Source organism: Ursus americanus, chromosome 26, assembly GCF_024610735.1.
Source record: "Ursus americanus isolate L20-20 chromosome 26, mUrsAme1.1.p, whole genome shotgun sequence".
Taxonomy (NCBI): domain Eukaryota; kingdom Metazoa; phylum Chordata; class Mammalia; order Carnivora; family Ursidae; genus Ursus; species Ursus americanus.
The window spans coordinates 13,987,164-14,004,923 of NC_142152.1; the positions used below are offsets into that span (position 1 = coordinate 13,987,164).

Here is a 17,760-nt window from a genome sequence, read left to right on the forward strand (position 1 = left end):
TGAGCGGGGAGGGGGATGAGGGGCAGAGGGAAAGAATCTCAAGTAGTCCCTGCTGAGGGTGGAACCCAACGTGGGGCTCAATCTCAAGATCCTGAGATTATGACCTGAGCTGAAATCAAGAGTCAGACGCTTAACCAACTGAGCCACCCAGGTGCCCCAAACACCATCACTCTTATCTCCCCAGCCTACCCCCTTTTAACCACCATTTTACTCTATTTTTTTTGCAGGTTTAACCTTTTTTAGATTCCACATATAACTGATATCATATAGTACGTTTCTTTCTCTGTCTGACTTATCTTGCTTAGTATAATGTGCTCAGGGTCCCTTCATGTTGTTGCCAATGGGAGGTTATCTTCCTTCCTCATGGCTGAGTAATATTCCATTGTGTATATATGCCGCATTTTTAGGTCCATTCATCTGTGATGGGCATTTAGGTTCTTTCCTTATTTGGCTATTGAGAATACTGCTGTGATAAACATTGGAGTGCAGATATCTTGATGAAATTGTTTTTATTTCATTTGTGTATATATCCAGAAGTGGAATTGGTGAGTTGTATGTAGGTCCTGTTTTTAATTTTTTGAGGAACCTCTATATTGTTTTCCATAGTGAGATTGAAGACATTTAAAAACCACCACAGTTCTTTTCCTTGCAAGCTGCATTGGTGTCCTTACTGGTTCAGTGTGGTGACTCATGGACTTACCAGGATACTCCTGAGGAACTTCTTGCCTAAGAGTTCTAGGGGCATAGATACTTTGAGCACACTTGTAAGCAAGAGCAGACTCTGACATTCTGATAGTCATAAATTCAAGTGTAGATTTTTTTCTTGAAGATGGGCACTCTGTTCTAGATACTATACCTTATTTTATGCCCTGTCTTCTAAGAAAGATTTAAAAATATGTGTGTGCTATGTTTGGAGGATGCCTATTAGATAGCTGATAAACAAGTGAGTGAATCTTTAAAAGAAACAACCCCCCCCCGCTATTGCAGGGTACTGCCACCAGATGGTACCATAATCCTATTGTACATAGTCTTTCCGCACTCTAGCTGGACCTCTTCAAAGGAGTTTGTAACAGCAGTGTTTAATAGTTACAAAGTTATTTAAATAGCAAAAACAGAATTTAAGATTAACCAACAGCTACTTTTTTTTATTTTTTAAGTTTTAGAATAATATTTAATGCTTTTTCACTTGGCATTTGTCAATTCTTTCTGAATCCAAGTGGTAGTTACAAATCATGCTGGTGTTTTGTCATGATCTACTTGGCTGACTTGGAACATAAGTACTTTGACTGCTTATTAGTGTCCAGTTCTTTACATTCTGTTTTAGTTACAGGTAGCCTGTTCAGTTATTTTGGGATTTTTTTCAGCTGAGTATAGGGAGTATTTCTGTTTACCTTTTATTAACAAAATTTTAAAGTATATTTTATATATATATGTAAGATTAAATATATCCTGCCTGTGAAAGTTATGAAGTCTTATGACCCTATGACTTAATATGAACCAGAACAATACCAAAACCATTGAAACTAACTGTGGGCTTCTCCCTGATCCTATCTTTGGCCTTCTGTTGAGATGTAATCTTTATCCTGAATTTTTACCATTCCTATAATTTTTCCCCTGTAGTTTTCTTTAACCGTCTGTGTACTTAAATAGGAGCTATAACAAGATTTTATTTAGTTTTGTTTAATTTTGAGCTCTATTAAATAATTTCTGTGGTTAAATCATATCATATCTCTTCTATGAATTGCTTTTTTCACTTAATAGTGTTTTCTAAGGTTTATCCATGTTGTTTCAGGTAGCAGGATTATAATTCCCTTTCAGTGTTGTATTATATTCCATTTTGAAAATATGCCACAACTTATTTCTTTTTTCCTGTGAGTGAACATCTGGGTTGTTTCTAGTTTGCTGCTAAGATAAACAAGTCCTATGAAAATTGTTGTACGTGTCCCTTACATCACATATACAAGTATTTCTCTAGGACAGGGATTGGCAAACTACTGCCCAATGATCAAATCTAGCTTGATGTCTGTTTTTGTAAATAAAGTTTCATTATAACACAACTATGCTGATTTGTTTATGTTTTGTCTGCTGCTGCTTATATGATAGAAGGCCGAGTTGAGTTAGTTGTGGCAAAGATCTCATGGTCTGTAGGGCCTAAAATATTTACTGTCGGGCCCCTGTCTAGGGTATCTACCTTGGAGTGATTTCCTGGTTATAAGATATGTGCATAATGTAACTTTGCAGAATCAGGACAAATCGTTTTCCAGAGCACTTGTGCCTGTTTAAATTCCTACCAGTGATGTGCAGGAATTCTTCTTGCTCCACATCTTCATGCCTTGGTATTATCAGATTCCTTAACTTAGGCCCATTTTTGGCATCTTTGATCTTCGTTTTCATTTACCTGATTACTAATGAAATGAATATCTTTTCATAAATCATTTGGTTATTTTAAAAGCAGTTTTATTAAGGTACAATTTAAATGCTATAAAAACTCAACCATTATTAATTGCATAATTCAACTAATTCGGTAATTTTCTAGTAAATCATCACCACAATCCAGTTTTAGAACATTTCCATCACCTTAAAAATTTCCCTCATGCATATTTATAGGTAATCCCTGCTTCCATCCTCATCCTTGGGTACCCACTGATCTATTTTTCTATTTCTATGTATTTGCCTTTTCTAAACATTTTTTATAAGTGGAATAATATAATATGTAGTCTTCTGTGTTCAGTTTCTTTCACATAGCGTGATGTTTTTGAGGTTCATCCATGTTGTCGTATGTATTAGTAGTTTGTTCCTTTTAATTGTTGACTTGTATTCCATTGTATGGCTATAGCACATTTTGCTTATCCGCTTGTCAGTTGATGGAGACTTAGACTGTTTTCATTTTTCATCTGTCAGGAATAATGCTGCTATGAACATTCACAGATACGTCTCTGTATGGACCTAGGTTTTGTTTCTCTTGGGTAGATTACGAGTGAGTGGCTAGATCATATGATAGGTGTATGGTGAACTTTTTAAGAAACTGCCAGACTGCTTTGCAAAGTGGCTGTACCATTTTACGTTCTCACTAGCAAAGTATGATGGTTTTTTTCTCCACGTCCTCACTAACATTTAGTATTGTTTCTCTTTTTTATTTTAGCTATTCTAGTGCATGTGTAGTGTATTTCATTGTAGGTTTTTTTTTCATTCCCCTCTCCCTTGTGTCTCTTGGGGGACCACAGGCAACAGTATCCCCACTCTCACAGCCAGGCTTGCTGCAGAATTGCCAATTTCATTGTAGTTTTAATTGCACTTCCCTAATGACTAATGATATTGAACACCTATTCATGTGCTTACTAGCAATTTTTGTATTTTTTTTAAGATTTATTTATTTATTTTAGAGAGAATACCTGTACGTGTGCATGGGGAGGGGCAAAGGGAAAGGGAGAGAAAATCCTCAAGCAGACTCCCTGCTGAGTATGGAGTCCCAGATGAGGCTCCATCCCATGACCCTGACATCATGACCTGAGCCAAAATGAAGAGTCAGACACTTAACTGACTGAGCCACCCAGGCACCCCCATTTGTGTATTTTCTTAAGTGAAATGTCTGTTCAAATCTTTTGCCTTTTTTTTAATGGGTTGTTTTCTTGTTACTGAGTTATAAGCATTCTTTATATATTCTGGATACAAGTCCTTTATCAGATATAAGATTTGCAATTGTTTTCTTCCAATCTGTGGCTTGTATGTTCATTGGTTTGTTCATGGTAGCTTTTGGAGCTTTTAATTTTGGTGTAGGCCAGTCTATCAGGTTTTTTTCTTTTATAGATTGTGCTTTTGGTCATCTCTACAAATTCTTTGTCCAGCCAAAGACACAGTGATTTTTGCTATGTTTTCTTCTACAGTTTTATAGTTTTAGGTTTTGCATTTAGTTTATGGTCTATTTTAGGTTAATTTTTGTGTGATCTATTTTGAGTTAATTGGTAGAATGAATTGTGTAATATCTTTTTTAATATTTTATAATAATTTGTATAAATTAGAATTATTTGTTTCTTGAATATTTGATAATGCTTATCTGAAAAATTGTCTGATCTTGGTATTTTCCTTGTGGGAAGATTAAAAGAAATGAAATCCATTCCTTTAATGATTTATAGGACTATTCAGGTTTTCTATTTCTTCCTGAGTAGTTTTGGTGAATGATATTTTTAGGATTATGCCTGTTGTCTTTAATTTTTCAAATTTATTGTCATAAAGTTATTACTGGGTTCTCCTTATCTTTAAATCTGGTTAAAAAAATAAATCTGGTTTTATATGTGATTTTATTCCCCTTTTCATTCCTAACATTACTTACTTTGTCTTTTTTTCCCCTTTCTTTTTTGAAAGTCTGGCCAGAGTTTTGACTATTATTATACCTTTTTTTTCTTTTTAAAGATTTTATTTATTTACTTGTCAGAGAGAGAGAGAGAATACAAGTGGGGGGGGGCAGCAGCAGGCAAAGGGAGAAGCAGGCTCCCTGCTGAGCGAGGAGTGTGATGTGGGACTTAGGACTTGATCCTAGGACCCTGCTGAAGGCGGACACTTAACCAACTGAGCCACCTAGGTGTCCCTATTATAGTCTTTTCAAAGGACTGTGCTTTTTATTGTTCTTTTTTGGTCCTCTCTATCTTTTCTTTGTCTTCAATGTAATTCCATGTTTTCTGGGATTATTCCCCCCCAACTTCATGTACATTTAATCCATTAACTTTCAGTTTTTCTTTTTTTTCACTCTGAGCTTGTAGGCTATGAATATCCGTTGCTTCATTTTTTTATATAAAGCATTTTCATTTTTATTTAGTTCTAGTTGTATTTTAAAATTTCCATTATAATTGCTTCTCCGATTCTTGAGTTATTTGGAATTTTTGAAAATCTAAATTATTTAATTAAAATATTTATCTTTTAAAAATTAGATTGTTAACCTAAATTTGTTTGGTCAGAGAACTTTATGTGGTACTGATTCTCTGAAAATTTCTGAAATTTGTTTTAAGGTTTAATATGTGATTGATTTTTATAAATGCTCCAGGTGCGATTGAGAAGAATGATTATTCTCTAATATTTGAATGCTCTGCATATGACCATTAAATTAAGCTTGTTATTTGGGTTGTTCAGATCTTATCTTTACCAACATTTTTTTTCTCAGCTCAACCTAATAGTAATTTAGAGAAGGTTGTTAAAATGTTGAATTGACAAATTTACTTGTAGTAGTATTTTTTGCTTAATGTATTTCAAACCTATTTTATTGTGTTTTAACACATTTATAATTGTCATATGTTTCTAGAGAACTGAGCCATGTACTATGGTTCTTCTATGTAACACTTGTCACTGTTGTACTGTTTGTATGATTAATCAGTGCATGTCTTCTTCATTGGAGAATAAATTGCAAGTGGGCAGGGATTATGCCTTTTATTTTTATTGTTAGATTCACAGTATTAGCATATGCAGTAGGTACTTAATAAATATTAGTTGAAAGAATGAGTTTGTATTTAAACACTTATATAATGCTTGATTACTGTAATGCTTTGGTTATTGCTATTTCTCTCATGTTGTCTCCTTGGATCTTGAAATAAGCCAAACTTTAGTAATTTTTAATGTTATTGCTATTCGAAGTTACAATATTTATTTTCATTTGTATGCCATTAAAATTATCAAAATAGTACCTTTTTTTTAAAAAAGATTTTATTTATTTATTCGACAGAGATAGAGACAGCCAGCGAGAGAGGGAACACAAGCAGGGGGAGTGGGAGAGGAAGAAGCAGGCTCCTAGCAGAGGAACCTGATGTGGGGCTCGATCCCATAACGCCGGGATCACACCCTGAGCCGAAGGCAGACGCTTAACCGCTGTGCCACCCAGGCGCCCCCAAAATAGTACCTTTAAGGAATATGAGTTTTCTATCTAATTGATCTTTCATTAATGAACATCAGTGATTCTTTCATTTTAGGAGTTTTTTTTCTTAAGTATCTCTAACATCTGTATATCTGTAGTTGCATATTCATAGATTTGTTAAATATTGCTGTTTAACAAATCATTCCAAAGTTTAGTGGCTAAAAACAGCAAGAAAGACATTATCTCACGGTTTCTGTGAGTCAGGAATTCAGGAGCATCTTAGCTGGTTTTCTGGTTATGGTCTCTCATGAGATTACAGTCAAGGTATTGGTGAGGCTGCAGTCATCTGAAAACCTAACTGGAGCTGGCTGGGTTGCTTCCAGGATGGCTCACTTATGTGGCTGGGAAGTTGGTCTTGGCTGTTGGCAGGAAGGCTCACTTATTGGCCACCTGGACCTCTCCACAGGACTGCTTGCCTGTCTTCCTGACATGGCAGTTGACTTTCCTAGAGTGATCTCAGAGTGATCTCAGAGAACAAAGTAGAAATGGCATTGTCTCTTACGGCCTAGCTTTGGAAGTTACATAGCGTTACTTCTGCTGTATTCTATTACACAGACACACCTGTTACAGTATGGGAGGGGAGTACAGAAGGGTGCAAATACCAGAGTGAGATCACTGGGTCCTTCTTAGAGCCTGGCTTTCACTATGTGAGTGTGTTTATATACGGATGCATGCATATATGTGTGTGTATGTATGTGTGTAAGTTTTAAAAAACTTTAATAAATTATTACTCTCCGTTCTCAGAGACTTTGTGGTAGACAGAATTCTCAAATGGCCTCCCAAAGATGCTCTGCCATAATCCCTGGAACTTGTGCATATGACGAGATATCGGTCCCATTATTATGGTATGTTCTATGGCACAATTGACTTTAAGGGAGGGAGATTATCCTGCTCTACTTCCATGGGCCCTTGAAAACTGAGCTTTCTCTGGCTAAAGAAGGAGAAACCAGAAAGACTGTGAGAAGGAATGTAGGTAGGTGGCCTCTAGAAGCAGTGAGCAGCCCTCGGATGACAGAAAGGCAGCAGGGAGCTCAGATCCACAGCTGCAGAGTCGTGGATTTTGCTCAGCTGGCACCTTGCTTTTGGTGTGTGAGACTGAGCAGAGAGCCCAGTCAAGCCCATGACTGACTGCTAACCTACAGAAGTGTGAGATAAGAAATGGGTATTGTTTTAGGCTGTTAAGTTTGTGGTAATTTGTTACAGAGCGACAGAGAACTATGTGTATCAATGGAGGTGTCTAATTAATTGCACTGGATGATCTTTGTTTCTTGTTAAAAGGTAAAACCTAGAGTCCCAGATATCAGGTAGAAGTTAGAACTGGTGGAGGTGAGAGAGAGGTAAGGCAGTTGGTAGAATAAACTTAGATGAGGCCTGGAGACGATGGAGGGAGTAAGAATAAGTCTGGAAACATTCTGCTGGCGTTTTTATAGCTGTTCTTTCCTGATTCCCCAGTTTTGATTGATTTGAATGTCACTGAATCTGTATAGATGCGGTTACAGCACCAAGATCAAAAAGTGGAACAAGAGAAGCACTACTCGTGCCGAAAGCAGAAGCAGCAGAGGGGAAAATCAAAGAGAAACCGCCTCTGCGGAATCACAGATGAAATTGAACTAGAGGGCTTGGTCCCATTCCCTGAGAACATCAAATTCCTTACTTGAGGAATATCTAAGCAGATAATTCTGCATCTGTTATTACTGATGATTGGTAGTAAAGATATGTTTGAAATTTAAAATTTAAAAGTTTACATTATGTGGAGGTCAAACCACATGGTAGCCTTCTCATAGGGGATCATGTAAATTAAATCAGTGTTCCTCAATCCTGTTTTCATTTTCTCCCTTTAGGAACTTTTTGGACATTTTTTTTTTTTTCTAATGAAGTCCTCCCTCCCCACGAGATTTTAATACTACAGATACACTATATACCTGTTTATGTACTGTCTGTATATCTGTGTTTTAGATAGAAAAAGAGTAAAATCTACCCCCCCCCCCATCAAAACCAGGTTTCACCCTTGGGGTGAAGATCACCCCTGCTGAGAATGTAAACTAAAGATGCTAATGTGATTTGGTAAAATTAAGGTTGTATTTAAAGGGATCGCCAAAATTTCATATTATAATCCTGAGGTTACTGGACTAGAGAACTGGTCCAAACTCATGTCAACAAAAAGGGATATAAGATCTGCATATCTTTGTTCAAGAGTACCTCTGGAAGAGTAAACCTATGAAACACTGCCAAGTCTTCACAGCATTTAAGAGGGATGATTATACCCAGATCCTTGCTCTAAATACTAAGAAAGGACGTAGCACATTTTTATATTATTTGTATTTCCTGACTCATTTCTATGCTTTGTTCATGATTTAAGGAGACCAGGTGTCCTCCTTGAGTGGGTCAGTTTTGCTTTGAAAGTGACTATTCTTCTATCCCAAAAAGGTAGGAGCAGGATGTCAGAGTCCTATTTTGGCATCCTAATTTTTCCTCAGAACAGTTAAATATACAGTTCTTTTTCTTTCTTATTGGCAAGGTTAGCTGTGGACTGTAAGATCACAGGAGCTAAGAAGGCGGCAGTGTTGTAAACTTAAATGCCTACAAGGGCCAGGCATGTGATAGAAATGCATAAACAGTGAAGTGCAAGACAGAAATACTTATTAGTCAATTTTGGCTGCTTACACTGCTTACAACAGCAGCAAACATTTATTTTTCTTGCTCATGGGTGTGTAGGTTGGCCAAGATGGGTCTCATCTCCTTCAAAATATAGTCAGGTTAAGGTGTGCTCCATGTGTAACAACGGCAGTAGGATTAGTAGGGAGAAATTTCTAATTGGCGTTCCTTGACTGTAATCCGCTGACATGGTTTGTTTATCCTGCCCACTGTTTTGAAAGGCAAGATAACTAGGTCTGTGTCCTAATACAGGAGTTTAGCAGATGTGGTTGATTGGATCATTGTTCCTAATTCTTCACTCACTTCCTGGTTTAGAAATAAACATCTTTCTCCATAAAGATTTCATAGAATCTTTTGTATGGCACATGTTATATGATTGTTAAATGAATGGTTATGTCGCTTGATAGTTTGATTTTTATTTTTTTTTTTAACTGTGAAGCTTGGGGTACTTGTCATTTCCATGTCCTCTTGTGTTTTTCTGCTCTGTTCCCCTCCCTTCTCCTTTTTCATCTCTTCCCATGTACTTGAAAGATAGCAGTTGTTAATATGAAATAAGAGGGAGTGGTGGAGAAAATCCAAGGTATAAAATCTTCCACATGCTGATGTAAAGTAATTTAAGATCACGTTTTTTTTTTCACAAGGCAAAGTGCTACCTGGCCTTTCTGAGATTGAGATTTTGTTTGTTTTAGGGTTTTGAGAATTAATTATTTTTCAAATGAATTCTATAGGTCTGAAGGCCTAATCATATTTCTACATAATTGTAGAGCAAATGGAGACAAATGATGGGTGAGGGGTGTCATTAAAAAAAAAGATATGAAGTTTCCAAAGCTCTTTTCTCAGGTCAGAACCAGGCAGTCTTTACATTTTCTCGGGTGAAGTATTGGTTTGGCAGATGGCCCATCCTGTTGCCCCCATCTTGAATGAGAGGAGAGTTAACTTTGTTTTAGGTCCTAACAGGTCCAGGTTTCACATTCATCTCAACCATTCATTCTCTCTAAAGGTAAAAATGACTAGGCTTCATTTTTATTTCAGTACAATTAGACTTTATTTTCTTGGGAATAATTCTTTTTCTCCTTTAAACTAATTATTAATATTTGCTTCCTTGTTGATAACCACTGGTTATTTTCTTTCAGTTCTTTTATTTCTCAGGCAGGGTTGAAGCCCAGAATCTAAACTATATGAAGCTGATTGTATTTTACTGGTGTCTTCTGTGTGTAAATGTTGTATTCACTCTGAGTTTCCAAGAAGCAACTAACTGAGACTATTCTGGTTTGGCATGTTCTCTCTTTATAACCACCATTGGAGCTGAACCTGGGAACTGAACACAACTTGAAATTTTGTGGTTTGGCTGGTAGAATTCAGAGCTAAACTATCTGAAGCTAAAAATTATTAATGTTGAAATGTTTTAACCCAGTAAGTAAACCTGAAAAAATAATGAAATTTAACTCCAGTCAGCCCATCAGAATTGCATACAGCATAACTTTCTTTGAGTCTAGGAAGAGAGTGAAAAATGTATGAAGAGGATCTGAGATTGCCAAAGAATTAGAAATTAGTTATTAGAGCTTAAATTAATGTAATTATTGAACTTTGAATGCAAAGTAAAAACAAAACAAACCCAAAATGGTATTCACATAATGTTCTACTTTTCCCTAGACTATACTGAATAGTATGTGAAAATAATGAAGTAGAAAAAATGCCAGTTATACTTGTTCAAGTTTTCAGATTTTTAAATGTTTTCTTTAAAGATGGAATAATAAGAGAACACCTTATATTTTCATGGGACTTGATATGTTACTGAGTGTTTTCATATGTATCATTTTAATTAAAACAATAGCTTATTTTACTTTTCCACTAAAAATCACAAAGCATTTAAGGGGTTTAAGCTCATTAAATCTTAGAACATATTTAAAACCTTGCATATACATAGTATGTATAGAAAGGCAGTCCTTTGTTCTTCCCATTAGTTAGCACCCTGAAGAGTAACCATTTTTCATTTTCTAGATCCACTTCCAACTTTTACTGACAAAAGTTACCTTTCCTCTGATTTCTGATAATTAACCTGAACCATGCTGTCTTTGATAATGATAAAAGAGTGTTTGGGACTCTTTAAAACTAGCGGTTTCCAAAGCAGAATATGTAAGATGGTCTATTAGGTTGTGGGAAAAAAATTTAGAACTTTTATTGCTATTTCAACCTAAAAAATGAAATAAACCTTAATGAGTATTTAATATATAGATTGACACTGGCGTCCTCACTTGGTCTGTATATCAGACTGTCATGTGTCAGGTATAGTCCATGAGGAAATGATACAGAAAGTTGACAGAGGCACCTTGGTGTACCTTTATTTTCAGCATACTGGGATGAATTGTAGTTCTAAATACCTAGTTAGATGGATTTTGGATTTAACTAAACCAAATCTCACAAAACAAACAAATGGCAAAAAAGATTCCTGCAAAGAAACTGTATATTGGAATCCATACTAATAATGTGCTAGAAGTGAACCACATGCATAGACAAGTCAGCTGATGAATCTCCCCTGACTAATGAAGTAAATCCGTGACAATCTAATTCCATCTGAGAAGACATCCAAAAAATTTTGAAATTCTAGACACAATTTGATATATGGAATTATATCCATTATCATTTATAATGAAACTTTTGCTGTTTTTTTGTCCCTTGAAATGCTGAGTAATGATAGTAGGCAGCCATAGGCAGCCATCATAATTAAGAAACATGCAGGATAGGGGCACCTTGGTGGTTCAGTTGGCCGAGCGTCTGGCTCTTAATTTCAGCTCAGGTCATGATCTTGGGGTTGTGGAATCAAGCTCCATGTCAGGCTCCACACTCAGCATGGAGTCTGCTTATCCCTCTCCTTTTGCTTCTGCCCCTACTCACATGCTTTCTCTCTCTTGCTTGTTCTCTCTCTTTCTCTCCAATAAATAAGTAAAATCTTTAAAAAAAAAAAAAAAGAAGAAACACAAGGGATAGGAAGACAAACTTCCATATGTTTTTAGTGACATTGAAAGTCATGTGATACATAATTCAGTATCTAGAAAAATATCGCTAAAATTAATGATAGATATTTAAAAGCCTCTTTTGAATTTTCTTAATAGTAAAAGGCCAAATGTAATACATGATTAATAACATTAGGACACACTTATTCTTCCTGTTGCGGTAAAATGAACGAAATAAAACATAGAAAACTATTTGGCAACAACGTAAATGGATTCTTTTGTGAACAGATACTGTCAGAAGTTATGTAGAAATGATTAGAGTTGATTTGGAGCATTAAGAATTAAAACAGATTATTCAATGTGGAAAGATGCTGTATAAAGTACAGAAGTTTCTACCATGACCCAGATTATCATCTTAGCTAGATTTTGTTTCAGTAATGAAATACAGGAAGAACTAAATTTTTTGTGTGTGCCATTAAACTGAAGATGAATTAGAGAAGATGTATTCTCCCCAATAAGCTTCCTGAATATGGTGTTTATATGATTTCTTGAATATAAATAATCTCTTGAACATAAAACAATGTTTATGAGGGAATTGCCTGGGGTAATGGTAATGTTCTGACTCAGAGGGATTTAGATTGCATATATGTATACATTTGTTGGAACTCATCAAATGGTAAATTTAAGATTATGCATTTCACTGTATGTAAAATTTACGTTACAAAAGAAAAGAATCATACATATTAAACTCATGTTAATGATATACATGCTGAATTGTTAAGGGAAAGCATATTGATGTCTCTGACTTACTTTAAAATGTTTTAAAAAAACCTGAGACTGAAGCTGGCTCAGTGGGTGGAGCATGCCACTTTTGATCTCGGGGCTGTACGTTTGAGCCCCACATTGGGTATAGGGATTACTTAAAAATAAAATCTTTAAAAAACAAAACCAAACCAAACCTGAGATAGACTGATGAATGGATAGGGGGTTGGGTTGTTGGATAGATTAGTCTACTCACAGTAATAGTAAAAATGGTTAAGTAAGTGGTAGGTATATGGACAGACGTTCTCTGTAAGATTCTTTGAACTTTTCTGTTGCATCATCCTTAGGCAATCGGTAGCAACACAGAAGTTGATGTCAGTTGTGTGGAGAGTGCTTCAGGATGGTATTAGTGTTGTTAATTTTTATAAAAACCTGACTAGTGAAGTGTGGAATCTCTATAGCACTCTGTAATGAGATGGGGACTGACCATGAAAATCATTTGAATCTCAAGGGCTTCTTTGGTGATCTCACAGCAAAGATTGTAAAAGGGCTGTTGAATTCCACCCATTAAGGATGGGTGAAACATGTTTTTAAGTGAAAAGATATGTCAAATTTGCTGACCTTTTTTATATGAGAAGTGGCTATGTAATATGCTTCATATAAAATTAAGAATTAACCAACCACTCAAATCAGTGGTTTATTCTGACAACATCCCTTTAAAGTAAAGGTAATGTTTTAACAATGAGTGAGAAAGTCATTGCCTTTTTGAAGACAGATTAACATACAGAGTGTTTTAAAAATCATTGCTTGGAAATGTTTCTTTTATAATGTTGTTTTTGTTGTCAAAGGTAAGTATGTCTTGTGAAAACTTTGTTATCTGCACACTTTAAAAACCTTGTAACAATATTTGCTATACTGTTGAAAAATCTTCCAAATAAAGAGTTTTTATTTTTAAACCAATTGTTAAAAATCTTAAAATGCAGTATCTTTTTTGATTATGTTGTAAGAACAATTGATTGACACGAGGAAAGATGGAAATTTGTTAGCCAAAGTTCAACAAAAACTTTTGCTATGATGGAAGTTACTGAAAAATGAAAATAGTAAGTATGAGTGATGTATTTTAAAAATTTCAGTCCTTGCATTTTTGCAGATATCCTTTTCTCAACTACACAGCCATTGCATGTAAATACTGAAATATGTGGAACTTAGGACCTGATATTTCAATCACTGAATGACAAAATACTTAAATAATAATATAATTTCATTTGTTATTTTCATTATTATCATTGCTTTACTGAAAGTGTTAAGTTTTTATGAGAACTGAAAGATCTGGGGGCACCTGGGTGGTTCAGATGGTTAAGTGTCTGACTCTTGGCTTAGGTCATGATCTCAGGGTGGTGGGATTGAGCCCTGTTTTGGGCTCCCTGCTTGGTGGGAATCTGTGTGAGATTCTCTCTCTCCCTTCACCTCTCCCCCTTGCCCCGGCTCACACTGTCTCTCAAATAAATAAATCTTTTTAAAAAAAAAGATTTGTACAACTAATAAGATATGAGGGGCACCTGGGTGGCTCAGTCAGTTAAGTTTCTGCCTTCAGCTCAGGTCATGATCTCAGGGCCCTGGGATGGAGCCTCCCGTTGGGCTCCCTGGTCAGCAGGGAGTCTCCTTCTCCCTCTACCTTAGCCCCTCCCCGTTTGTGCACGTGTGCACTCTCTCTTTCAAATAGATAAATAAAATCTTTAAAAAAAATCAATAAGATATGGAACTATTTTAAAATGCTTATTTTTAATTTTTTAATCTCCATTTTATGTATGCTTTATATTATATAGAATGTATTAGTAAAATAGTATGTATATAATAAATATGCATACATTGGAAGACTATACTAAATTTTGTCTGTGTTTGGTTGGTCGGACTATGTAATCAAAAAAGATTGGAGACCCCTTTTCACTGATTACTCATGATCTGGCAAACTTTTATTGGTAGCAACAATTTATTCTGAAAATCTAAATCACTGTTTAGAGATTATAATAAATCGGCACATAGTTTCTAACTTGTTTTGTTTTTTAATGTTGAGCCTTGATAAATGAAGGTTAGCTTTAGTCTAAATTTTAAGACTGTGGTTCTCAAAAGTCTACAGCAGCGTAAGCATCGCCTAGGAATTTATTAGAAATGTAAATTCTCAGGCCACATCCCAGACCTACTGAACCAGAGATGTCGGTTAATAAGCTTGCCAGGCGATTCCAGTGCTCACTTAAGTTTGAGAACCACTGGTATAAGTGATGGAGACTCATGGGTCATCCCTTCTTATTTCTCCCTATTTCATGATGTATCTGAGACAGTTTATTCAAATATTTACAGTCTGTCTCAGTCTTAGCTCAGACTTTTTCATCTCTCCCTGAGATTTTTTTCTCTCCTCCTTCCCTCTTCTTCTTTCCCTTCCTTTGTGAAAAATTGTGTTAAAATTACTAGTGTTATTTTCACAAAAGGGATAGCGTTTTGGTTCTTAAAATTTGGATGCCACAGCCAATGTGATAAATAGCATATGTTTAGAGGGGATATATATATATATATATATTTAGCATTTTCAAATTAATTTTTATTAACTACTTCTAACTGGGCTTGAGAATTTCCTATTTTTTCCCCTCTCAAGCATCTTGATTTCAAATTTTATAATCTCAGAATAGCTTTCACCAACTAAAATTTCAAAACACACTTCAAAGTATGAATCACCTAGATTCAATGATTGTTGAGTTTTGTTACATTTGTTTAATCTTTCTCTGTACACACGTGTGTATGTGTGTACATGCCTTTTTTTTTCTGAAGCATTTGAAAATAAATTGTATACATTAGTAGTCTTCACCCCTAAATTCTTTATTGTTTACAATAAAGATCAAAGCAGCTTTTTAGGGGACTCGTACAAAATTGTTCTAAAAGGCCAATTCATAAGAAATGCTAAACCAGTTATTAAAGCCTCTTAAATATTTTCTAGTTCCTTCTATAAATGTCTTAATGAGGAAAAGATCTAGAACTCCCAGTTCTGAATGTATAAATGCACCCTCCAGCCTCTCTCAACCAAAGCTTTTCATTTGAACTACAGAACACAGAGCGTGATTTGAGTGACTATTTTCTCATTTTTCCCAAGGATGGTATCTAACTAGTACCAACCCAGACTAAGATGTATTAGAATGTTCTAAGGAATTGTTAAGAACATTAAGGAACTCCAGGAACCCAGGTTAATGGGACTGTGCAAGTGGCAAGTTCTTAAAAGGATTTTGCTTTGACTAGCTTGTGATGTTTATATAAATGATTTTCTTTTCTTTTTTTTTTTAAGATTACAGGCCCACCAGGTTGTGGAAAAACTCAGTTTTGTATAATGATGAGCATTTTGGCCACGTTACCCACCAACATGGGAGGATTAGAAGGAGCTGTTGTGTACATCGACACAGAGTCAGCATTTAGTGCTGAAAGGTGGGAGATTTTATTCTTTTCCGTTGTAATGTTTAATTTTGTAACTTATTTATAGCATGTAACATTTTCAAACATTTTAAGATTTAACTTTTCTTTGAGAGAATGCAGAATGCTAGATACTGTTTTAAATGGATTTCCATTTGAGATTAACAGAGGAAGCAGCTTCTTTTTGTCTTTTCTATCCCTTCGTCATTGGTTTAAGTAAGGTTGCTGGATAAGCTGTGTTTTGCAGAAAGTCAGGCAGAAATAAGTTTTTTTTTTTTAAGGGGATACATGTTCTTTTTTTTTTTTTTTTAAAGATTTTATTTATTTATTTGACAGAGATAGAGACAGCCAACGAGAGAGGGAACACAAGCAGGGGGAGTGGGAGAGGAAGAAGCAGGCTCCCAGCAGAGGAGCCTGATGTGGGGCTCGATCCCATAACGCCGGGATCACGCCCTGAGCCGAAGGCAGACGCTTAACCGCTGTGCCACCCAGGCGCCCCAGGGAGAAATAAGTTTAAGAAACAGGCAGGGATGTAAGTGGAAATGGAGAAGAGGGGAAATTAATAGAAAAGACCAAAGGTAAGGTGCTTTGTAACTGATTTTTAGTTAGAAGTAAAATATTAGTGAATGGAAAAGTTGCAAATTTCAAAATACATTTTGATTGAGAAGTATTTCATTTTAATCTTTGCAATAGTATGGTATTCGATATAAGAAACACACTGATAGTAAGTGTATCTATGCTTGGAAAGGAAAGATTTCCTTAGTCTGGAAGGAACTTTTAGCATTCTATGAGAGGCATTTGGTTATTTGGGTAATTCTATACACCTGAAAGTAAGTCTGGTCCCCCTCCTCCCCTGCTCTGATTAACCTTCATGAGCTGGAGTACTTGTAGGTCTGGAGACTGATTCAATTCTGTTCTTTTAGTCAAGGTGTAGTATAGGTATAGTCCTTTGAGTCTGTCTTTAACTGTGTCATTATGAATCATGTCCCTTTCTTATTTCTCTCTAAGGATACTAGTTAGATCAAAGTCTATTCCCTGACCAGATAAGTTCCAAGTGGATTGTTTTGCCTAGAGTTTGTTTGCTTTGTTCTGTATTGCTTGGTTATCTGTTCTAAGTATGTGCCACAGGTTTGTCAGCTTTGTGAGTTTGTGTTATATCTTTGTATCTTCAAAGCCAAGTCTAGTGACTGACGCGTATTAACTGCTCAGAAAATGTTTGATAAACGAATGGACAGGCATTACTCTCAAATTGTGAAATCTAGATACCATTTCCTACCAAAAGGAATGAGGGTTTTGGGGAAATGGCTGCTTCTGGCACTGGTGCAGGAAATTTTTAAGTTGAGTCTGAAACATCATATTAGATGACAAGGAAGCTATCAAAGACTACTTAGGAGTCAGGAGTCAACCTGTACAGGCTCTCACTGGCCAAAGATGATACAAATTGACCACCAATAAGATAATAATGATAGTAGATTAAAACCCATGAAATATGTTTAAATTCATGAGTCTATACTATAAAGAAATGGAAAGCAGCTAATTGATCAGTATTGGAAAATTTGGAGATGCGACTCATTATTTTGAAAATGAGTTAAAAAAAAAGGAAATCAAACATCTATTCTTTTTCTATATGAACTATATTACTGAGTAACAAATAGGTCTTTTTACAAGGGTATTCCAGCAATAAATGAAGAAGGAATGAGAGAATATCACCAAATTACAAACCCCAACAATCTAATGGATCTAGGCATTGAATATTGGCATGTAATAAGAAGTCCATATTTTGTCTTTGTCCTCATTCTTGGCCACAGGGCTTCTAAAACCTTTGGAATTTCCTGAGTTAATAGAGGTTCCAGGAGCATCATTTGTTATTCATAATCAGCCCCTTTCAACCATACCTGAGTTTATGCTAATGAGATGACTCTTGGTGGGCCCCTGGATAGCTTCAGATGGGAGCTGGTTGCCAATCATGTGATTATAGAGTGGGAACTTTCAGCTCCACCCAACACCCCCTACCCGCCCTGCCAAAAATCTTTAAAT

The 17,760-nt window shown here is 35.7% G+C and overlaps 1 protein-coding gene across 11 annotated transcripts in view; it reads left to right on the forward strand.

The window, feature by feature from the left end:
- The window catches only part of RAD51B (RAD51 paralog B), a 695,021-nt gene that overhangs the window by 14,299 nt on the left and 662,962 nt on the right, over window positions 1–17,760 (forward strand). For all 11 annotated transcript variants that reach the window (XM_087856049.1, XM_087856053.1, XM_087856047.1 and 8 more), the window contains one exon: window positions 15,602–15,738. In XM_087856049.1, coding sequence (XP_087712175.1) covers window positions 15,602–15,738 — 137 coding nt within the window. The remainder of the gene's footprint in view (window positions 1–15,601; window positions 15,739–17,760) is intronic.